Source organism: Telmatherina bonti, assembly GCF_933228915.1.
Source record: "Telmatherina bonti genome assembly, chromosome: 15".
Taxonomy (NCBI): Eukaryota; Metazoa; Chordata; class Actinopteri; order Atheriniformes; family Telmatherinidae; genus Telmatherina; species Telmatherina bonti.
In genome coordinates, this window is record NC_136613.1 from 33,227,713 (window position 1) to 33,252,568 (window position 24,856).

General features: G+C 41.1%; 1 protein-coding gene across 3 annotated transcripts in view; it reads left to right on the plus strand.

Annotated features, from left to right (window-relative positions):
* The first annotated feature begins 586 nt into the window (after nucleotides 1–586).
* The window catches only part of glsb (glutaminase b), a 44,680-nt gene continuing 20,410 nt past the window's right edge, over nucleotides 587–24,856 (plus strand). For all 3 annotated transcript variants that reach the window (XM_079254241.1, XM_079254242.1, XM_079254243.1), the window contains exons 1-9: nucleotides 587–1,008; nucleotides 8,137–8,233; nucleotides 8,337–8,458; nucleotides 10,483–10,612; nucleotides 11,926–12,005; nucleotides 13,579–13,742; nucleotides 17,025–17,083; nucleotides 22,026–22,058; nucleotides 23,300–23,358. In XM_079254241.1, coding sequence (XP_079110367.1) covers nucleotides 683–1,008; nucleotides 8,137–8,233; nucleotides 8,337–8,458; nucleotides 10,483–10,612; nucleotides 11,926–12,005; nucleotides 13,579–13,742; nucleotides 17,025–17,083; nucleotides 22,026–22,058; nucleotides 23,300–23,358 — 1,070 coding nt within the window. In that variant the 5' untranslated portion in view covers nucleotides 587–682. The remainder of the gene's footprint in view (nucleotides 1,009–8,136; nucleotides 8,234–8,336; nucleotides 8,459–10,482; nucleotides 10,613–11,925; nucleotides 12,006–13,578; nucleotides 13,743–17,024; nucleotides 17,084–22,025; nucleotides 22,059–23,299; nucleotides 23,359–24,856) is intronic.

Consider the following 24,856-nt stretch of genomic DNA (forward strand, 5'->3'; position numbering starts at 1 on the left):
AACAATATTATATAAATGTATAATTAAAACTTTAACTTATAGGTAAAAGACTTACTCTCACTCTGTAAGCCTTATAAATTAGTCTAGTTCACTAACTTCACTTGGAGTCCCACCACTGTAGGACTGTCTACTACAATGAATTATATGCAGGCTATCCTAACAAAGAAACACCCTTTGTAATATTCATCATGGTGAAAAGCAAGTGACTATCATGAGAAAGAAAGTTTCCAATTTAAAAAACAATTAAGGGATGGACATGAACTGTAATCATAAAGAAAGTATAGGAAGAATGGTGGTAAGAAATTATTTAATGCGTTCGTAAAAGCAAAACAAGTAATAAAAAAATATATTTAATTTTAAAAGATATTTAAAAAGATTTTATTTTTTTTTTTAAATGCAAAAGGTGCAATGCCCAAACTGAACGCTAGTGGCAGTGACGTGCCAATGCATGTTTTTCGAACAAAAAGAAGGAAAAAGCAGCCGAAGTAGAAACTTTCCACCAATCAGAGCGGCGGAGGGCGGTGACGTACGCTTCTGTTTATTTGTGTACGCCGGCGTCTCTGTGTGACTCATACCCTCCCAGACAACCAGCACTACTGGAGGCCAGTTTTTATCTGCTCAGAACTTACAGCCGGACTCGTCTGACACACACATTTCTCTCTTATCGCCGGACAGGATTGAGATGTTACATTTTAGGTTTTCCACAGTCCTAAAGGAATTATTTGAAGCCACCCGCCAGCGTCCCGTTCCCATCCTTGGACAGAAGACTTGGCTACCGACCCCTCACCGCTGCTGCTTCGGTTCTGTCTCGGTTCATGCCAGAGCTGCATCACCTCGGCTGCAGGCTCTCCATGTCGCTGCGCAACGCCCGCCGCGCCGCACCGCGCCGTGCCGCGCCGCGCCCTGCGCCGCGCCGTTCCGATCCTACTGCGTAAAAACGGAAGGCGCTGCTGTGGAGCTGGAAGAACAGCTGAAGAAGGATGACATCGGAAACGAGGAAAGTGAGAAGTATGTTTCACGTGCTTTGTATCTGAATGGGAATGCGTGAGTCAGTTATGATATGGGACTTGTTGAGGTTACGGTGAGTCATGACGCATGTATGCGCAAGCGGATGCCGCGGTCGTAAACCGCCACAAACGCGATAATACCAACAAAAAAGCCTATTTAGCGAACTTATAATCTATTTGTAAAACTATTAGCATATTATGTAAATAAGAACATAATTTAAGCAATATTTGTAGTAATATGTAATAATAATGTAGGCTAATTATCGTGGCCTGTCTCTGATAGCAGCAGCTATCACACCATGCGTGAGTTGATCACACCGGCGCGAGCCACTAATGGCTTCCTGCCAACAATCGATACGTTATCAAACACAAGCATGTTAAATTAACCCATATTCAAACAAGATGTTGTCGCCAGACTCTCGTGTTTTCTGCCTGATTTGTTCCAAATAACGCGCAGGAGCAGTGAAACAACGTGCAACTGCGCGCGCGTTACTTCAGGGGCATTTAAAGATAAATTACAGGGTTTAAAACATCCACAGAGTTGTTTTGTTTTTTTGTTTTTTTATTTATTCCAGAAGGCACATAGGATGAGCAACAGTCAACCCTGTAGTCTAACCAAAGCAGAGGCTGCGCTGTTGCTTCCGACTTCTGCGGTGACCTTCAGCAAAGTGGCTGCAGGTCACGGCTGGAGGTCACAGCTGGAGGTCCTCCAGACTATCACAGCTGGAGGTCCTCCAGACTACTGACAGATCAAGGAGCTTTCTGGTCAGGCAGTATATGCTCTTCTGCACCATGCAGGGTAATGACATCTTTCTGTCTGAGTAACTACCTTCTTTTTGGTTGCATCACACAGTTGATATAATCAACTCTGCATTAATCTAAAGCAAATAAGACTCTTATTTGCTTTTGATTAATGCAGAGTTGATTATATCAGACAGCCTTGACTCAACTGTTGCATATAGATTAGGGCTGTAACGATGTGCTTTTGTCCAGATTCAATTCCGATTTTTTTTGGGTGCCAATTCGATTTAAATTGCGATTCTCACAATTCTTTGAAATTGCTAATCTTTGTAGATTAAAACCAAAAATATGTGTATATATAAACTTTCTTTATTTTAAAAGTTAAAGGAAATACAACACAGTAGCCAGATCATCATTCTGCTGCTATAATGCCCAAGACAACAAGTGAAAAGATCAATAAAAACAATAAGAATTACAAAAATTTTGTAATGGATTATATTTCTTTATTTGAAAAAATATATATTTATTTATTTGAAAAAAATTGATTTCTTAACAAAAAAAAAAAAAATCGATTTTAAAATTGTGAAGATTTTCAGTTTTCCCACCCTTAATACAGATGTGCTAATTTTTTAAGATAGCTGTCTGGAAATCATAGACAGTGGGATGTAAATGGTCCGTGTTTGTTTTTCCGCTGACATTTTGCAAACATTAACAGTATCTTTTAGATAGTTTTATTTCCATCTCCACCTAATTTTGGATTTGCTCTTGTTGTACTGCAGACGTACCAGCACTGGCTCTGTTGGTTTCCTGTGTTTATAGGATAATTTCTCCCTGAAGGATAAGCTGATTGTTTATACGGAGGGAGCTAAGTTTTGTTTTTACACAGTCCTGATGAAAGCATGAAATTATCATCAGGGCACTCTCAAAGTTCAAGTTTGTTTGTCTTTACTGATTCTGTGGCGTAGCTGGTTACGTATCGCGAGGCTATAAATGATGGTGTGTTGGACCTGTAGTAGTTTATAGAGGAATGAATAAGTTGAACCTGTTCAGGCATTTAAAACAACATTTTCACTATAACTCCCCTTTCAATCAGACTTTTTAAATTTTAGGTGGGTGAGAAAGAAGTGTGGATGCCCACTGCTGGTGTGGATGCTGTATTTGTCAGATACAGATGATCATTCACAGCTTGAACCACATGATGAGGAAATGGGGTTATTTATATAAATCCCATTCTATGCACTGAAAATAATCAGTGATTAAAATGCTGTAGTCAAGCAAATAGTTGGAGACTTTCAGGTTAATCGGTTATTCATGGTTTTTTTTTTTTTACATTTTTCGAGAATTATCAAGCTTTCGCTGGCTCTGGAAAATAGAAAAGTAATGTTAGATTGCGGTCTCCTTGGCTGAGACAGTTTTGTTGGAATTTATTAGATCATTCCAGCTGTAGCAGGTGGAGCCAGGTGAGATTAAAATGTCAAAAAGCAAATCAAACAGCTGCTGTGATACATAAAAAAACAATGAGTGATGTGTTAAACTAAATAAAATCATTGTTTAGCAAAATTAGTCCTGGTACAAAGTAACCAACCCCCCACAGCTTTAAATCCTGTTCTTCATCCTGTATCCAGGAAACTCTGAGAGTGTTCTGCATACACCGATGAACAGCTAGCAGCCAGTTAAATGGACTGAACCATCTGTTTACGATTATTCCTTAATGTGCAAACGGAGAGAAACAAGTTGTTGGAGGAACTATGTCCTCCTGGTCTGTTTGCAGCTCTATTAAAGTTTAAGGTCACTTTATTTGTAAATAACCCATTAACAACAATATATATATATATATATATATATATATATATATATATATATATATATATAAAAAGTCTGTTTATGATGGTTTAAATGGTTGGCATCATGCAGAGGAAACATCTGAAATTGAGTTAAGAAGTTTCAAATGCGTTATTAAAAACAGCAAGTCAGATCGCTTCCACTCTGGTCTGTGTTTAACAGTGAATATTAGAACATTTCTATGTGCAGAGTGTGAAGGGAACTCATGGGACTGAACAGCTGTATCCACAAGAAAATCCCTAACCATTGAGATCAGCTGGAGAAAAAGGGCTTTTGCCACCACAGAGTCCAGACCTGAACCTCGTTGGGAATCTTAGGGGTGTGTTGGAGAAGGCTGTGGTCAGACTGTCCCATCATCTGTACAGAAAATAATGCAAAATTTAATGGAAATTAATCTTCAGACACTATAAGCTGATTTACAATGACTATTAGTGTGCGTGACCTTTTTTCTTTGGTTGCAACTTTTTCAATCAGGGAGTTCAGGTCACACTTTACTGGCTGGTGAGCCGCCCTCCACAATGACACTATTTATTTATTTATTTGTTTGTTTGCTTGCTTGCTTGCTTGTTAAAAAAGTCTTACAACGAAACGACTTCTGCTCCTCACACACAGTAAATTTATGATTTATAGCCTCCTGACAACAGGAATGAGCTGTTTGGCAGGACTGGTTCAGCTTAACTTAGATTACCAAGAGACACAAAGTTCTTCAGCCACTATATGTAGTACTGTTTGTGCTGACCGTTCAAGAAGCTTGTACAGGGCTCGTACACACAACAAAATGGTCAAATACAACTAACTTTTGTTTGTTTTCATGGTCGCACCGGTGTGGCTAACATTCCAGGTCCAGTGCTGGATTTTAATGTCCCTGTCTGCGTTTTCACTGCAGCCAATGCAGAAAGTTGGTCTGGAACCCTGAAGCTAAACACAGTCCTCACATTTCATTGTGACATACTGATGAAAATGCCAAATTCAGCTTTTTTTTATGAGTAAAAACTGTAGTGTTTATCTGCCATTTCTTTGCATGTTTGTCTTAATAAATATTCGGAACAAAGCAAACAGACCTGCCCTCCGTCAAAGAGCCTGTGTTGGTGGTTAACTGGCTTTTCACCGCCTTGGATCATTGTTCAGGAGGCGTAGCTCAGTTTCCACCGATCCTTTCATACTTCATCAAGACGCTTTTATACCCTACGTGGAAATGTGACTGTGCCTTCTGCTTGAAATGGCTTGTGTTGTGACAGATGTCAGCGCAGTAAGGCTCTGTTGTCATTAAGCCTGACAGACTTGATTTCAGTGCATCTTTGGATGCTTCAGCGTGTTTATTTTGTGGATACCCAGGCTGCTTGTGGAGTGTTTGCTCTGTGGGGACAGAAAATGTGAGCAGATAAAGGCAGAAAACTGGAATCTTGTTGCTGACGTGTCGACTGTCACCGAGGCTTAAAATCTCAAGTGTGATGTCAGAAGTCCACGGAAAGCTGTGAAGAGATTATTATTTGGAGGATTTGTGAAATGTTGGTAACAAGTTTGCAAACGATGCGTTGAAACCCCCAGTTTGAACAGTGTTTTATCATGAATCTGCTGTGCTGTGTCATGACCAGCGTGTGAACAGACCACGATGTTGGCTTTATTAATCCAGACGCCACCGAAGGCAGGACGGGTCTGCAGACAGGAGAATTTCTGGAATTTTGGTCCCTACTAAAGCGACTCCAGAGGAAGCTGTGATCTATGTCACCCAGATTTGGACTGTTGGGTTGTGAAATAAAACAATAAAGACATAACATCATTAATCAGACAGCAAAGGACATTAGTTGATTATTACAGATGTGATGTTTAGTTTCTGTACTTGGAGTATTCTCACTGTCATTGCTATTGTAAATCACTAAAGAAGCCTCTGGCTGAAGCTTGTGCAACACTATTTCACAATAGGCACTGGTGACTCCAGAGCCGTCCCCAGTACAGAGCTAGCGGTTTCATGTCTTTGTTTGGTTACCTTGCTTCAGATACTGAAAGTGTTTATATCTACTATGTCTGCATAATTATCTACAATCAGTAAAGAGATCTAGTATTTCCTCTTTAGGTTTGTGTAGGGCAGAGGTGACCAGTTCTGGTCACTGATGGCCACAGTCCTGCAGGTTTTAGATGCTTCTCTACTCCAACCCTGTTGATTCAAATGAAATAGTCTCCTCAACAGCTTGTTGTCCAGTTCTGTTCAAGCCTGTTGACCCAAAAATCCCGTTTAGGGTTGCAGCAGCAAGGAGCATTGAAAACCTGCAGAGCAGTAGCCCTTGAGGACGACTTTGGACACGGCTGGTGTCAAGGCTGCTTTGTGCTGTTGTTGAGCCTTCACCAGTGCAGCTTTCTGCAGAAGTGCATACTGACAACCCCAAGCCCTACAAAACTGAAACTGTGTAAGATAAAAGTAAAAAAACAAAAAACAAAATCAGAATGCATTATCTGTAATTCTCATCAACCGTTCAGTTTTATCACCATTAACCTTTGACCTAGATGTTGACACTGATGAGACCAGCCAGACTCCCGCCAGACTCCAGCCAGACTCCAGCCAGACTCCCGCCAGACTCCAGCCAGACTCTAGTCTCACCAGCCAGACTCCAGCCAGACTCTAGCCTCACCAGCCAGACTCTAGCCTCACCAGCCAGACTCTAGCCTCACCAGCCAGACTCTAGTCTCACCAGCCAGACTCTAGTCTCACCAGCCAGACTCTAGTCTCATCAGCCAGACTCTAGTCTCATCAGCCAGACTCTAGCCTCACCAGCCAGACTCTAGTCTCACCAGCCAGACTCTAGTCTCACCAGCCAGACTCTAGTCTCATCAGCCAGACTCTAGTCTCACCAGCCAGACTCTAGTCTCACCAGCCAGACTCTAGTCTCATCAGCCAGACTCTAGTCTCATCAGCCAGACTCTAGTCTCACCAGCCAGACTCTAGTCTCACCAGCCAGACTCTAGTCTCACCAGCCAGACTCTAGTCTCACCAGCCAGACTCTAGTCTCACCAGCCAGACTCTAGTCTCATCAGCCAGACTCTAGTCTCACCAGCCAGACTCTAGTCTCACCAGCCAGACTCTAGTCTCACCAGCCAGACTCTAGTCTCATCAGCCAGACTCTAGTCTCATCAGCCAGACTCTAGCCTCACCAGCCAGACTCTAGTCTCACCAGCCAGACTCTAGTCTCACCAGCCAGACTCTAGTCTCACCAGCCAGACTCTAGTCTCACCAGCCAGACTCTAGTCTCATCAGCCAGACTCTAGTCTCACCAGCCAGACTCTAGTCTCATCAGCCAGACTCTAGTCTCACCAGCCAGACTCTAGTCTCACCAGCCAGACTCTAGTCTCATCAGCCAGACTCTAGTCTCACCAGCCAGACTCTAGTCTCACCAGCCAGACTCGAGCCAGACTCTAGCCTCACCAGCCAGACTCTAGTCTCACCAGCCAGACTCTAGTCTCATCAGCCAGACTCTAGTCTCATCAGCCAGACTCTAGTCTCACCAGCCAGACTCTAGTCTCACCAGCCAGACTCTAGTCTCACCAGCCAGACTCTAGTCTCACCAGCCAGACTCTAGTCTCACCAGCCAGACTCCAGCCAGACTCTAGTCTCACCAGCCAGACTCTAGTCTCACCAGCCAGACTCCAGCCAGACTCTAGTCTCACCAGCCAGACTCCAGTCTCACCAGCCAGACTCCAGTCTCACCAGCCAGACTCTAGTCTCACCAGCCAGACTCTAGTCTCACCAGCCAGACTCCAGCCAGACTCTAGTCTCACCAGCCAGACTCCAGCCAGACTCTAGTCTCACCAGCCAGACTCCAGCCAGACTCTAGTCTCACCAGCCAGACTCTAGTCTCACCAGCCAGACTCCAGCCAGACTCTAGTCTCACCAGCCAGACTCTAGTCTCACCAGCCAGACTCCAGCCAGACTCTAGTCTCACCAGCCAGACTCCAGCCAGACTCTAGTCTCACCAGCCAGACTCTAGTCTCACCAGCCAGACTCCAGCCAGACTCTAGTCTCACCAGCCAGACTCCAGCCAGACTCTAGTCTCACCAGCCAGACTCTAGTCTCACCAGCCAGACTCTAGTCTCACCAGCCAGACTCCAGCCAGACTCTAGTCTCACCAGCCAGACTCTAGTCTCACCAGCCAGACTCTAGTCTCACCAGCCAGATTCTATCCAGACTCTCGCCAACAAGAAACATGAACTAATGTTGTCCCACTCGCGTTATTAAACCTTTGCTGCCATTTAATCACTCACACCTCTGTGGGTAGCTTCTACACTTGGATTCCCCATTCCTGCCTTGTGCCAATGAAATCCCTCCCTAATGTGATAAGACTGTATCAACAACCAGAGATAAGCTTTGTGTTTACTCTGGCATGACAGGTGGGAAAAGGCTTTCCTGTGGAAAGTGCCAAAGGGCAGTGCAGCAACAGGTCTGTGGGCTGTAGGTTCTTTTATCGACAGATACAGAGATCTACAGAGCTACTTCTTACTGGTTACATATTTTCTGACTCTTACACTAATACTGTCTTCTTACTTTCTAACCCAGGAGAAGAAATGCAGGAATTCTCCCCAGTTTGGAGGATTTGCTCTTCTACACAGTCGCAGAGGGTCAAGAGAAAATTCCTGCTCACAAATTTCTCACAGTGAGTCCTTCACATTCACTTCTGCCAGGTAGTTTAGTCGCTGAAGCTGGCTTTTACCAGTCAGCTCTTACATTTACCAATCCGTTCTCTACAACACATGCAGGCACTTAAAGCTACCGGGCTTCGCACCGGAGATCCCCGCCTGAAGGAGTGCATGGACACCCTCAAAGAGACCCTGAAGAAGACTTCAGATGGCGTGACGCTGGACAGACACCTCTTTAAGAAGTAAGGCTTGTCGTGTCCTGTTTAGATGTCGCATCAAACTGCTGATTTTAATCACATTTGCAAAGGAGCAGAGCTCATTCCAGCCTCAGAAAAAAAGATTTTCTTTTTAATAAGCAGATACAAACTGGCAGGCTTAGATTAGGAAATTAAATAAATGTGAAAATGTTTTGATTAGATTCTTCTGTTTGTTGTTGCAGAGGGAGTTGCATCAATAAATATGTGATTATAGATATTTTTTTATTGTGGTGCGTTTATGGAGACAACTAAATTACAACTATTAGTTCTGGATAGTGCATTTAAATTATTTAGATTTGATCTTTTTTTCTTATTAGAGCCCTCTTTTTTACAAATTACATTTAAAATATGTAGAATTTTAATTAAAAAAAAACCTATTTTTAAGACTAAAGCTTCACCTTTGGTAGTGTGTGTTATTCTACCAGTCTGGAAGAAACAAAAACATGCTGGTATCTGAACTAGTTGGACATTTTTTTGTAGTTTGCTTTTTGATTTATGAATGAAGCAGAAAATAAGGAAATGAGTGTCTTTCTTCCATAATTAGCAGCATGGACACTGGTACAGCGCCCAGTTTGGTCGGACACTCAAACTGTGGAGAAGATGCCAAAATAACAATTTGTCAGATTAAATGATCGAACTCTGAAGAAACAATGTCTTCATTAAACAAACGTGGGCCTCTTTATTATGTGGAAGGAACACACACAGCCCCAACAGCCTGGTACCCCCCCACTCCTGCTGGTCACCAGTTTGCTCACACACTGCTGTTGGATGGCAACCAGTTTAGTTGTGTTGGTCGCTGTGGTCAGGATTGCAGGCAGGTCATCGTCCTCTGGAGGTGTTCTCTGTGGGGCCCAGCGGTGTCGTCTTGGATAACAGAGATGTGGGATTGCCGCTCTTACAGAATTGTTTCCATCTTAGTTAGAAGAATATGTTTGGCCAAATTATTACACACATCTCACAACCAAAACTCAGTCACATGAGTCCCTCACGTGACCTACAGGCTAATTTCCTGAATCTATCTGGGCTCTTCCTCATATTTGGCCCACAAAATACTTTCCATACAGCTTTCAGCTGACCTCTGCATCACACAACACAGCTGTAACCGGCCACTAGTGCCAAAAGTAGCCTAGATTTGGCCCAAAAGTGTCTGCTATCTGGGATGTGTCTCTCTGCAACAAGACTCCGACTGCTGTAACAGAGTCCATGCTGTCAATCAGACACCTGAACGCCAGCATCTGGAATACCTGAAGCTCAGAACCAGCGTCGACAGCAGAACCTGCTCTTTGGCAAAGTTTTTACCCCTCAGACTCTGCTGCTCGTCACACAGGTGCATTTTCCTTGCAAATGTGTCTCAATTTAAAAGGAACATCTCTTGTCACGCCCAGGCAGGGAGGAAGAACCAGAATGGGATTTCTTATTTAGCTTTTCCAGGTAATCCAGGTCAGACAAGTGAAACAGGTCCAGGCAAACCAGGCCAGCAGGTAGACTGAAGACTTTGTGAGGAGGGATAAGCTTGCTACAAGCCTTGGTCAAACAGATTCAGCAATGTGCAAACTTGTCTGGCGATGTGTAGGACGACGCCCCGTCTCCACACAGCAGCTTCTGGGAATCAAGATAAGACACAGGTGTGCTGGTGGTCATGTGACATAAACAGGCTTTCCAACTAAAAGATTTATCACCAAGAAGCATTCTCACAAAGACATGATCCACCAAACTCTCATTTCCAAACCTTTTTCTGTAAAATCTTTTCTCTAACAACAAAACAAAACTAAGAACGTCAGCCTCTGACAGCTTGATTGTCACATGTGAGGCTGTCTTCATTCTTATTCTGCAGGCTGAAACTACCATTGATCACACAAGCAGCTGATCACGGTTTTGATGACGATGTTTCTTCATTTCCTTCCATTGAAGTTTGTCACACTTCAGAGTTGCTAACTTGGTTGACAAACTTTTCCCTGGTTGCATGTGTTCGCTGTATTTCAGCATGCTGTTTGTGGTTTATCCATCAGGTGTGTCCAGAGCAACATTGTCCTGCTCACTCAGGCCTTCCGCAAGAAGTTCGTCATTCCCGACTTCCAGTCCTTCACCTCCCATATTGACGAGCTTTATGAGAAAGCCAAAAAACTCTCTGGAGGACAGGTGTGTCCTTAGATCCAGGATGTTTTTGTTTTCCCCGGGGCATCGTGCTTATTTATTTACTACATGCAGTTTCATGATCATCGGCCTCTGATGCAGACGCGTGAAGGAGAAGTCCACCCTCAGACATGTCAGAAGTATCGTTGTGGTGTCCCAGCTGCAGAGAAACCTGCGATTTTCTCCCTGTCCTGTCAGTTCAGTCTTTCTGCTGCAAAAACGTTCAAATGTTTACAGACAAGCAGAGGCAGCGATTCCCTGATAATGTCCACTATGCTCAGTCAGTGGAGATCGTGCATGATGAGCGCTTCAAGAGGGTTTTATTTCAGACGCTTTCATGTTTCTGCGTAGTTGTTTGTCCCTCTAGGGCACCCGTCAGATTTGTGAAGTCAGAATAAGAGCAGTTAAACAGCAACGTCTTCATCAGTTTGCATGTTTATCTCTTCAAACGCACGTTTTGGAAATTGTTTGTAGAAAAGATTTTAGAAATTCCTCCGATGACTCTGGAGGCTTTTTGTTTTCTTCTGACGGAACAAACATTTCACTCCATGTTCAGTCCCACCATTAATAATGATTTTTTTGCTTCACAATTTAAATTTTTTTTTGTGTGTGTGTAAAAATAGATTTTTTTCAATTAATAAGAGTCATTCTTTGTAAAAAATGTCATTTCTATTGTTTTTATTGATCTTTTTGCTTGTTTTCTTGGGCATTATAGCAGCAAAATGATGGTCCGGCGACTGCATTGTTTTTTCCTGATTGAAATCTAGAAAAATGACGAAGAAAAAAAGTTTTATATATATTTTTTGTTTTGTTTTTAATTTACAAAAATCAACAATATAGAAGAATTGAGAGAATCACAATTTAAATCGAATCGGCACCCAAAAAAAATCAGAATCGAATCAGGACAAAAGCATATCGTCACAGCCCTACTACACACACACATTCACGCCATGAGCATGTCAGCTGTTTCCATTTTATCCCTGTCCGTGGTTGGATGAGTTATAGGGAATAAAATTGTGATTCGATCTAAATTCACATGAAAAAAATAATCCAGGAAACTTTACATACATTATTATTATATTCCAGGAACATGCGTGAACAGATGGAGTTTCTGAATGGATGTTAGGTTAAACAAACGTTGAGTGTCTGATGGTGGATTATTCCTTCCAGTCTGCAGATGAAGCTGTGATCTTTCCCTCATGTTATTGTTCCTTGTTGGTGTCGTGTGGCTTTCCATTGAAGCCTGAGCCGATGCGGACGTCAGCGGTGTAAAACAAGCCGCTGCAGCGCTGAAACTCTCTGTCTTATCTCTCTTTCAGGTTGCAGACTACATTCCTCAGCTTGCCAAATTCAGCCCTGACCTGTGGGCCGTCTCTCTGTGCACTGTCGATGGACAGAGGTGAGATCAGGGTGGAAGAGCAGAGTTTAGATGCTCTTCTGCTTTTAATGTTGTTGATCAGTCAGTGTGTTTTTTCTCTGCGTGCTGAAAAACAACAATAACCAGTGTAGTGGTGGTAAACCAGAAAAGCCAGAACGCTGCATTTAAGTCCCCTTTGAGCAGGAAGAGACACCTGTTAAACACTGAAATAGGGTTAAAATCAATAAACAAATACAACTAAATGGATATAGAAAGCAGGGGTAAAAAAAAAAAAGAGAAATTTTTTTATTTTTGTCATTATTATTAAAAATAATAATCAGATATTTAATAATAATTGTGTTTATTTTGATTTTGTTTTCCTTCTTTCAGATTTTTTTTCTCACTAATGTTTATTTATTTTTAAAACACACCCATGTAAAACTTTTTCCTTTTCATAAAGACTTTGTGTGCTGCATAGACCTGGGCGATATAACCAAAACCTCACATCCCGAACATCTCACACCCCGAACATCTCACATCCCGATACAGATCATTTCATATCCCCATAACGATATACATAACCAGATAAAACTGTGTAATGTTGTGTCAGTCATCAGTTATGTGTCAGATGTTGCTAGGCAACGGCAGCAGTGATCTCCTTCCATCTGGGGGAACTATGGCCGTATGACGTTTCATACAGCCATTTGCATCTGGAGTTTATTATGAGCTTTTAAATTTCCCTCTTTTAGGAAGAAGCTCATCAGTTTTGTATGGCTGCTCATCTTTTAGTGAATTATCCTGCTCTGAAACACATCTGCTGCCGTCTTCCTCCATGTTTGTTTAGATATTTCAGCGTGCTGTAAAGAGCATCTGGATATAAAATACTGCAGTAAAGCAGCTTATCGTGACGTAAACGATAGAGCCTCATATGAAACGATGGACATTTTCTATCATCCAAACGATATATATTGTCATATCACCCAGCCTAGACCACTGCCTGGCCAAAAGGTAAGTGACCACCTGGAAAGGAACTAACCCACAGCGAGTGTTGCTGTAACTAAAGCTAAAGATGAACCTTTATTTTTGGCCAAGCAACGTATATTCTGCTTTTCTGTACGTCGTTTTACATATTCTTTTATTTTGGAGATGATTTTGTGAAACATTTTTTTGGAAAGGTACGTCATCACGTGCAGCGGGACTAAAACAGATTTTATAGTTTTATCTTATAGATTGCTGGTTATCATAAACAGGTGATGTGTTTCATGTGTGAGACGCTGGTTTCCCAGAAGAAACAAACTGGTGCAGAGAGATGATTAATGGAAATGTTGTGTAACGTCACCAGAAGGTGTTTCCTTCAGCCTGCTCTCTGATAGGTTGCTGTAAAATGTGTGTTTGTTGGCAGGAAGTCATAAAGATAACACTGTTTCTTTATTAGTCTGTAATTCTCCATGACTTAGTTTTCTTTCTTAACTCACATGGCGATATAGATAAGCCACGATAAACTCTTTAAAACAGTTCGTTGCTCTGAAGGTTTTGCTGTTTTGTTTCTGTTGTAATCATTTGAACTGCAGCTGCTTCGCTTGCTCAGATTAGGTTTTATCTGTTTCTGTTGTAGACACACAGTGGGAGACACCAAGGTCCCCTTCTGCCTGCAGTCCTGTGTGAAGCCCCTGAAGTACGCCGTCGCCGTTAACGACCACAGCACAGAATATGTGCACAGTTTCATTGGGAAGGAGCCCAGCGGCCTCCGATTTAACAAGCTCTTCCTGAACGAAGACGGTGAGACTTCAGTATTCTTCAAGCAAAAATTTACCTGTTGTGTTTGTAACAGAATGACTCGTGGTGTTAACAGACCTATAGTGGTAATTATAATTAGTTTACCTGTTTTTACGTAATTATTTTAATAATATTTGTGTCCAGCTGCACAAACTCCACATTTTTGTCGGTTGACATTAGTAAATGAAGGCCTGGGTTCATATAAAACATTAAAAAGCTGCACTTGGTTGGTTTAAAATGCTTCAGAGGAGCCACACATCTTTCTCAGACTACACCCCCACAGCGATGCTTGGTGGAGCAGCGCTTCACCACCACAGTCTCTCCTTAGCATCGACTGACTGATAGAAAAGGCAGCATGTGCTTTTTAAACTGCTGCCTAAGCCTTAAACAAATATTCTGACAGTTGTAGTTATCAGAGTAAAAAGTAGCAGCTGCTTAGTCTGAGGAAATCCCCAGATTGGACGACATCTTGTCGTCATGTCCCGAGTGGGAATCCTCCGCTGCGTAAGAGGATCAGGTGCTGGTGAGGAAGTAGGAGAGATGTAAGGCTGAACTCAAACGCTTCTGGAGATTTGGAGGAGGAGAGCTTCCTGTTATCGTGGAGCTTACTCCGGATGGTTGCGACAGAAGCAAAGAGTAAGTATGATCACTTCAGAGGAGAAGTGATGAAGATAAAAGTCAGCACAAGAGAGCGTTCCCTAGCAACAAGGATGCTTTAATTATGTCACATTTGTACATATCAGGAGTTTGTTTGCTGGTAAAACTTGATATTTTAATCTTTGCAATGTGAAACGCTGCTCACAAAGTTGTTTTTATTCCCCCTGATTATATTGAGCATTTTCCAAACTGGTCAGAAACCACATCAAGCAGATTTTCACTGTTTTCTTTCATATTTCAGGCTTGCTAGTGCCGTTTCAAGAACCCCTCAACACCCTCCTTTGGATCCATTTTACTGCCACCGCCCCTGTTGTTGTCTGAATGCTCTTCTTATGCAGTGGTTCTTGAGCTTTTTTCACTGTAGTGCTCACTGTGGAATAGTCATTTTTACATACAGATATTTTTTGTTGAAAACATTCATGCTTTTATACTTATTCTATACCACTTAGTCCAGTTCAGCGTCGCTGGGTAACTGGGGCCTATCCTGGTCCATATATGTGAGTGGAAAGCCTCTACTTGTTGCTTCTGTTCACTATATTGATAGCATAGACTGTACATAGAAAGATGGGCGGAGCCTCCGTGACGTTACCCGTAGGTTTCTGAAGAGCTGAACTGAAGCTCGGTGGGCGGTTCCTACCATCACCATCTTGGCAGCGTCATGCGCGTTGTCTAGCCCGGAAAATACAAATATGGGCAAAGAGGTGGAGCTGACAGGGGGGCTGTGAGCGTCATGGTGGATGATAGACATCAAGCGAACTCCGAGCTTTCTGTAGCTAAGAGCTAACCGAGCTAACCCGGAGATAACAGGAGCTAACCAGCTAACGGAGGTAAGCGGGCTAAAGCTAAGTCACGTTGTTAACCGGCTAAAAACCGCGGTTGTTCTGCGTTCTTCTTACTTGAAGCGGGAGATTGGGTACCTGTCAATCAAAAGGACACGCCCCTAAATATGCCGAATTGAATGAGATTAAATTACTTTTAAACGGGCAAGTCAGAAAAAAATTCAGTCCCCCCAAGTAAACCTGACCTATAAACAGAAAATGGATTTTTGAACCAGGCTCTAAACATGTTTATTTCTGCTGTAAACATGTTTATTTCTGCTGTGAAGTTGGTCTTTTTAACATGGGAGTCTATGAGGATTTGCTCTGTTTTGGAGCCCCTAGTGGATGAAGGGGGAACTGCAGTTTTATGCACTTCCGCATAGGCTTCACTTTTTACCGCCACGCACTTCGTCCGTCTTTCATATACGGTCTATGAATGATAGTGACATTATTTCTGGAAAGGTTGGAGGGAAGAAGAGCAGAAAAGAAGCGTTTTTCCATCAAAACAGTCTAAACTGACAGCGATGAGGAAAGATTTGCCAGCTGCATTTTAAACGGTCACAAATAGTCCAACCCTGTTACTTTACAACAACACATGCTGGCTCGCTGTTACAGCCTGTCTCATGTCATAGTATTTTGTGACAAAGTAAAACATGACATGATTGATGGTTGCTGAAGACTGTAATGTTAATCATCTTCACTTTTCAGTCATGCACCGGTAAAACCTCCTCCCTTCTTCATTATACATCGCTCCTCTGGAAACATGTCTCAACACGCAGCTGACGGAGTGATGAACAGTCACTCTGCTCAAGTATTTTATGCACAGATCTTATTCCTGCAGTTACCTACTAGCTTTTAAGCTGTCAGCTAACACTATGCTAGGTTAGCATAGCTACATCAATGTTTTTTGCTCACAAACAGACAGTATAAAAGTCTGTTTTGGTAACTGAGAGGTGAAGAATAACTGAAACAGCAGAAATAAACATGTTTACAGCCTGGTACAAAAACACATTTTAGGTTTAATAGGTCAGGTTTACCTTCATGACAACTGTGGGGGGAGTGAATTTTTTTCTAACTTGCCCGTTTAAAAGTAATTTAGTCTAGAAGTTTGGCATATTTGGGGGCGTGTCCACTTGACTGACAGGTAGCCAATCTCCCGCTTTAAGTCAGAAGAACGTAGAACAACCACGGTTTTTAGCCGGTTAACAACGTGACTTAGCTTTAGCCCGCTTACCTCCGTTAGCTGGTTAGCTTCTGTTATCTCCGGGTTAGCTCGGTTAGCTTTTAGCTACAGAAAGCTCGGCGTTTGCTGGATGTCAATCATCCGCCATGACGCTCACAGCCCCCCTGTCAGCTTCACCTCTTTGCCCATATTTGTATTTTCCGGGTGAGACATGTTCACAGATGTGGTAGAAACAGAAGTCGTCCTGAATTAGCCAGCGATGAGTTTCTTCTTTTTTACTGTGAAGAAAATAGTTGTTCCACAGAGATGCAACGCTGAAAAAGGTTTGAGAACCACTGTTCTAAGGATTATTTGTGTTATAAATAAATATTATCCGTTTGACAAGCTGATCACTTCTCTGAATTTGCAGCCACACCTACATTTAACTTATGTTTTTATAAATCCACAATGCATCTGATTCGTTGACTCTTCATTAACCCGAGTACATGCTTCTATCTGGAATATCTGGAGCTGACATTAACTTGTTGTATATGATTCTCTGTGTTTAATCTGTCTATCCAAAGCTCCGCAGCTAGAGATTTACACTCTGATCCTCTGCAACATGCTAACTGAACTCTTGTTTGGCAGATAAACCCCACAACCCCATGGTGAATGCTGGAGCTATTGTTTGTACTTCACTGATAAAGGTAAGACCAGCATCCCTTTTTTCCCTCCGTTCATTTGTGTCTTTTAGCATCGGCTGTGGGTGTGTGTGTCCCTTCCTTTGAAACATTAGCCAGAAAATCTCTTATGATGGGTATCACTGAGCTGCTTTATCAGATAAATAAAAAGAAGATTAACACATATTTGGAGCAGATTACATTTTTCTGTGGTGCTTATGGAGCATTTTTTAAACAACACAAACCATCCAAAATTATTCAAACTGAATAAACAGTGATTTAATTCCCTTTTAATGCAGATATTTATGACTCTTGACTCAGCTTGATGTATTTTCAGAGGTCATCAGTGTGTGTTGTGATTAAGATAAACTAAGCTAATCCCCTGTGGAGGCCAGTTAACCGCCTCACCACATGCTCCGCTCTGCACCAGCTGGAAATAACCTGAACATGAAGCTAACGTTTCCGTCCAGCAGCAGGTTGTTAACCAGGCGGTCTGAACGTAAAGACACACGAGTACGAAGTCTTATTAGAGTTCTCCAGACTGACATGAATCACCTGTCATCAACAAACCAAAGAAGCCCATGTTTTCATCCATGATGAAAATGAGATCAAACCACTTCGGTGTCAGATTTATGGATAAGTTTTCAGCACTTAACACATGTTTATCAGTCTTGAGGTTAAACTTTAAATTCCTGAGGCTTTCTTTGCGTGATCGGTGCTGCAGTAAGGCAGCTCAGGTGAGAGTATAAATGTGTGCTAGACAGAGAGCTAGCTCTGTGTTTATCCCAGTTTCAGTCATCTTGGTTTTTTATTTAATAAATTAACTTATATCTTTATTGAATTGTATCAGGTTTATTAGCCTTCTCCATATAGGATCTTTGTTTTACCCAAATTTTATCCCAACAAATTAGTCACTGAAGTGAACTGCAAGACTCAAGAAGACTTTTATCCTAGACATTTATGATCAGACTGTTGAGATATCGCTGTAGAAACAGAAGATCTTCGTAAAGAAACCATCTATCCTCCTCATATAAGGATATGGAGGATAGACCAGGATCTATCCCATATGGAGGATAGATCCACACATGCTGAGGCATGTGGCTTGTTTGATCTCAAACTACATTAAATATCTCAAAACCAACTGTCAGGTTAATGGAGCAGCCTGTATTCAGTATGAAGTGCATCAAAATTTCATTTGCTTCTTTTCAAACTCATCTCCACTTGTGCCTTTAGTTCATTCTCACCTTGCATATTTAACACCAGTTCAGACAGGTTGATGTTTGCTCGTTTATAGATGGTTTCAGCTGAGAAAGAAACCATTTTAACACATCAACGTCTGACAGAAAAAGTGACTGACAAGAATCCATTTTGCATTCATCTCAATCTGAGTTTAGATTATGCAGTAACACCAATGTAGAGGCTGCTTTTACCACCAGGCAAAGGTTGCCATGGGGCCCAAGCTACCAAGGGCCCATATAAAATCTATTTCTCTTACATATCACTGCAAAAGAATTGTATTTTCACATTTTTATATTATTAATGGGGTTATTAAAGCACATAACTAAAAATTAATAAAAAATTTAAAAATGTTGACCAGGCTACATTCAAGCTGCTTTACTCACTTGATAACTCGGAGAGCGCTGCTTGGTGGTGTAGAGGGATGGTTCGAGACAATGACAACTAAAAGGGAAACAAATTAGAAGGAGCCGGAACAGATTTATGAGAAACAAAACAAACTGGAAAGATATGTAGTTGATTTACTGAACAGATCACTAACATGGCTACTTTGCACAATCTGTCAGCGAAATTAACCTGTGACTTGTTAAAATTTTTACACAATTAATTTCAATTGTAAAAGATCCACCAAACCTTAAGAATAAAGCAGAATTTTTTCTTTTCCTTTGGACAATACATAAAAGCACAATTAGTGTTTTTTAGCATTTGGTTAAGATGACTTTAATTTAGTAACAATAGGGTGAAAACTTGAAACATGGTTTTGGCAAGTTATTAAAAATTAATTACAGTCCATAGAAAAATTTGCTCCAGCAAACAGTAAATCAGGCTTTTAAAGAGATAACGTTGTAGTTCCTGTCAGAAATACCAGAGTTTTAGTCCGGCTCAGTGAAAACAATGAAAACAAAAGCTACAAATAGACAGATAAATAAGTACTTTAAACTGGTGGAAAAAAATACAAGAAATGGGGGGCCCATTGCTGGGTTTGCCCTGGACCACAAAAAATATTTAAATCCGCCCCTGATGAGGACTTTGTCACATTTGACACTGTTATACTTGAAGGTTTCTACAGTTTCTCAAATAATATTTAAGCATATGTCTGCATATGGTGTGTCTACAAGGCAGCAAAACAACATTTTGTTCTCAGATTTAAAAAAGAAATCAATAAAAACTCGTCTGTAACAAGTTTGGCTTTATTTTAAAAAGATTAGTTTGCTCCCTCTTGAGGGAAAAACAAGTTAAAATCAATTTCATGTCATTGCTCTGAAGCTCTTAAAGAAAGATTGAAGCAAAAATGGATAAATCCTCACATGTAATTTTCTGTGATGAAGCAACTCTCCTGCTTCGCTCACCCATCGCAGCGTCTGAGCATGTTTTAGCACCTTGTTTTGGTTTCACTCCCCCCATTGGGAATGTTGTGGTTCACTCTCACAGCTCTTATCTGCATTGTTTTCAACTGCAACAGGAAGAGTGAAAACCCTCTGATAAACGCCTGCATGCTGTTCGCTCATGACAACAGTGGCGTGTTAGGCTGCCAGAGAGCCGACAGATTCCTCAGGCTTTGAAAGATGAATGAAAAAGTGAAGTTTTAATCTCAGGTGGTTAAAACTGTAGCAGGTCTGCTAAGTTGAGTCAGACAGGTTATGCTTCATTTAAATTAAAAGATTAAATGATGCAGAAATCGCGTATGATCAGCCACAACCACATGTACCTGCTAAGTGTTTTTGTCTGCAGCAGCTCACCATTATCATCAGTTTTAATGTGTTTTTTTTAACTTATTAAATTGTTATTAAAGTGAAACAAAATGTGACGCTGTTAGACTGCTCAGTTGGACTTTTTAACCTCGGTGGGGAAACCCTATGGGGGTGGCAGGATGCCCCAAACTGTTGTGACATGGTGCTTGAAGGCTACATGTTGTTGTTTTTGTATGTTGCATATTTTCCAGACTTAGGAACTGTGGGAAATAATGACTGCTGCTGCAGGTCAAATGACGTTGGTAATTTTTTTCTTCCTTTTCCATATCTATTCTCCTCACTCTCTCCCAGTTCCCTGATCCCTCCTCTCCTTGCTCTCTGTCTTTTTTTCTTTCTATCAGTTCTGTAGAAAAAATACCATCTAGTGACTCTTTACACTTCCATCAGTGCAACTTGTTTTTTTTTTCTGTACATTTTAGTAAAAAGCATAAAAATGGACCATTATGAGTCAAGCTATTTTTCATTAAATCCCCATTTGAGATTTAATAGTTGAGTTATTTTAAATGTGTAACAAAAACAGAAGATTTTTCAGATTTTAAATGTGCATGTCTGCATCTTTTTTCACTTTTACTGTGTTTTCTTTGTGGGACTAGGCAGCATCAGTCAGCTTGTGATCTGATATTTATCAACTGAACTACATACTTCTTTCCCGTCCTCTTTTCCCTGTTTTATCACTTTACACCTTGTGAGCTCTAGTAGGTATACATCTTCAAACACATAGACATCTGCATGTGCATTATTGTAACTCATAATGCAAACTACACCCACATATCTGCACCAGGCACACAGTCAGGGATGTCACCTTGTTTTAAAACAGACAAATATACATTTAGAAAGTTGGCACAAAAAGTATGTCAATTTGTGTTTGGCTCATTATTTCTGAGTATGTTGGGGGTGTAAATTCCTTTAATAATACCTGCTGGTATTTTGTTCCAGATGTTTGGAAAACCTGATCAGTCACCTTTACAGCAAGGTATAACTTCCAGCTTCGATTTAGCTAACTAAAACGTAAAAGGGTGGGTAGTGTTGGCAAAAAACATTTGATTATTATCAAAAGTGTAAGATATACAGTTGTGCTCATATGTGTTCATCCCCTTTCATTAAAGAAAAGGCTGAATTTACTCGGCTAACGGCAGCTCCAGTCTGAGCAGATGCTGCTTATGTCCAGACTGCCTGATCTGGCCCTTACTGTCACACAATAATGTAGACTGCAGGCAATTAATGTTTTTTTATGTATAAATATTTCTACTGAAATGCTTGGTTTGTGTTATTGTGGCTTTCTGACTTTCATTTAAAAAAAACCCCAATCTTTTCAGTTCTGTGGAACTGAAAATGGTAATGAGGACCGTCCAGAGTATCGCTTTGAAATGTTTGTCTTGTGACAGCGCTACATGTAGGTACTGCCCCCCTTAAATAAAGTGATTATTGTTATTATTGGTACATTTTTGAAGGTGCTACACACACACACACGTGTTGCTTGTCTCAAGAGGCGCATCTTTAAAAAGTTCTACCTGGTTGTGAAGGTGACTGATCAGACTTTCCATTAGTCGTGGTAATAAGTAGATGGGAGAGATAATCAAACACAAGTTTAACCTACTTTTTGTGCTATGTTTAATATTCATACTAAAGCTTTACATCCTGACTCCATAGTGAGGTGTGGCATGTTTTCTCTTCGACTTGATAGTTTGTTTGTGCACATGTTTACTAAATCTACCTTTTTGACTTCAGAAAGACTTCTATCTTTATAACGTATTTACAAGCCACTCGTATTAATAGATTACATCAACTTGTCTTACATTTGGCAAAGGTCATACGATTATTTTGTTTTTGTTTTGTAATAAAATGTGTATACATCCTGTGATTCTGTAGCCAGTTACATTTACCACTTAAGGTTTAACTTTTTCTGATGCTGTTCTTGTCCTCTGTGATGTTTCCCACTGAAGGAACGCGACTGACTGCCTCTTGTTTCGTTCTCTCCACAGCAAAATGCAAGCAATGCAGAGAAATTTGACTATGTGAGTAATATGACCCATGCCACGAAAGGTTTGAACAGTGTAGTATGTCACTTTTATTCCTGTTAGAATACAAACTATAACATGTTGAAACTGAGACATTTAACCATTTAATGGAAGATGTAAGCTAATTTTGACTTTTATAGCAGAAAGGTGTTTACCATTGTGTCGCAAAGAGCCTGAAAAGGCTGAAAAGCCCTTTGTCACAAGCAAGTGTCAATCTCTGGCGGTTAAAAGTGAAGCCTATGCAGAAGTGCCAAAAACTGCAGTTCCCCCTTCATCCACTAGGGGCTCCAAAAAAAGAGCAAATCCCCATAGACTCCCATGTTAAAAAGACCAACTTCACAGCAGAAATAAACATGTTTACAGCAGAAATAAACATGTTTACAGCAGAAATAAACATGTTTAGAGCCTGGTACAAAAACCCATTTTCGGTTCAATAGGTCAGGTTTACCTTCATGACAACTGTGGGGGGAGTGAATTTTTTTCTAACTCGCCCGTTTAAAAGTAATTTAATCTCAAAATTCAGCATATTTAAGGGCGTGTCCTTTTGATTGGCATTACCCGATATCCCTCTGCAAGATATAAGAACGTAGAACAACCGTGATTTTTAGCTGGTTAACGTGACTTAGCTTTAGCCTGCTTACCGCCGTTAGCTGGTTAGCTCCACGTTAGCTCAATTAGCTCTTAGCTACAGGCAGGGCGGAGTTTACTCGGATGTCAGTCATCCTCTGCTCACAGCCCCCGTTTCAGCTCTACGTCTTTCCCCATTGTTGTATTTTCGGGGAGAGACGACACACATGCGTCTGCCGAGATGGTGATGGTAGGAACCGCCCACCGAGCTTCAATTCAGCTCTTCAGAAACCTACAGGCGACGTCATGGAGGCTCCGCCCATCTTTCTATATACAGTCTATGGTCACAAGTTCTGTGTCCCCCGCACACATATGTGTCTCAGATTGGAGAACCTCTGTCCATCTTCACATCCGTCATGTTCCTGACTGTTGCCATCGAACCCGATCAGTCGTCAACCATCCTGCAGTTGCTTTGATTTGTCCCAGTTACTTTTCCAGCCGTTTGTTTCACCGTTAGATTTACAGACCATCACACGCCATTTCTATTTACATTAAACACAGCGGCCCGATTTCTAGCGAAAAAGCCTGACTTCTGTTTTCTTTATGAGATTTTGACCAGAAATTACAAGGTGTAGTTTAACCTCATGTCTGTTTCTGCACTTTCTTTCCAGGTGATGAATTTCCTGAAAAAGATGGCAGGAAACGAGTATGTGGGTTTCAGCAATGCCACGTAAGAGCCTCTAAGTCGCGTGTTTGTCTTTTAACATTCACATTTTCTTCTCTTACATGCAGGAAAAAAATATACACATGTACACTACTCGCACGGAGTTATAGATCGATTAATAAAACCCAATAAAACATTTTGTAGGTGAACTTAAACTGTCTCTGAACGTTCAGTGTCTTAGTATTTATTGCACGACATGCCGTTTTCTTAACAGGTGATTAACATGGGACTTAATTTAAAAAATAAAACTAATTTATTATAGACTTTGTAATTAATTAATGTGATTAATTGCATTTTAATTGTGTAACAATATTTGCCCCAAAAAGCAACATGTTTTTAATTTAGATGGATTTTAGTGGATCACTGAATCAGTTGACAGACATTAGTGTTGTAAAATCAGGCTCTATTATTGTCTCGAAAAAAAACTATTTAGAAAATAAATGAGAAAATATCCCTGAACAAAACCGAACAGACCTTAAGTGTCATTTTAGTACTTTAACAAACAGCTCCACCTGTTTCCTGCAATATGTTGCAGTACTTTCATCAACACTCTTCATTAATAGACATTAAGATGTGACAGTAAACCAGGACCTGATCAACTTCAGTCTGGTCCTGCAGCAGAGGTGATCACCTGCTGCTCTGACTGCGGCGTGAGGCTGGATGCTGCACGAGGACCAAGCTTCTAGCATGTTCTATAGGATGGGGGAGGAGCTTACGCAGCAGAAAGTAAACTATACACGGTTTCACGTTGGTCAGCAAAAGTCTCCAATATTACCAGAAAAGTCTCTAGACTTGTTCATAGTCTGTCTTTTAAATAAAGTCACAGGTGGGGGTGTGAAAATCGCTTAATATAGCTGCTACAGTATTAGCCAAGCTCTGCCGTGTGCATCCATATCAAATCAAATCAAAATTTATTTGTATAGCACCTTTCATACAAGAAGGAGCTTAAAGTGCTTTACATATATTAAAACAAGTAAAACAAATAGACACATCATCATTCACACACATACTGACGCACCCCCAATCTCCTGTTGCCTGATAAAGCTTCTAAAATAGTTTTCTGTCTCTTTAACTGACAATAATAATAATAATAATAGTATACCTGTGGAACGTCATACGGCCATAGTTCCCCCAGATGGAAGATCACTGCTGCCGTTGCCTAGCAACATCGGACACATAACTGATGACTGACACAACATTACACAGTTTTATATCGTTATGGGGATATAAGATGAACTGTATCGGGATATGAGGTTTTGGTCGTATCACCCAGCCCTGATGTCACATGAAGATGAAGAGTAAGAATGAACCGTAGTTAAACTGTCAGATAAGTGAGCCTGCAAATAGGTCAAAAGCAAATTTTTAACCTGCCGTGACTCCCGATGTTTGCATCGACGCCGCCATTAATCATGCATGAGACTTTTACAATGCAAAGTGTTTTCCGGGAAACGGGAGCCGAAAGGATCAAGTTCTGGTTTCAGTAACATGACATGATGCACAGAGC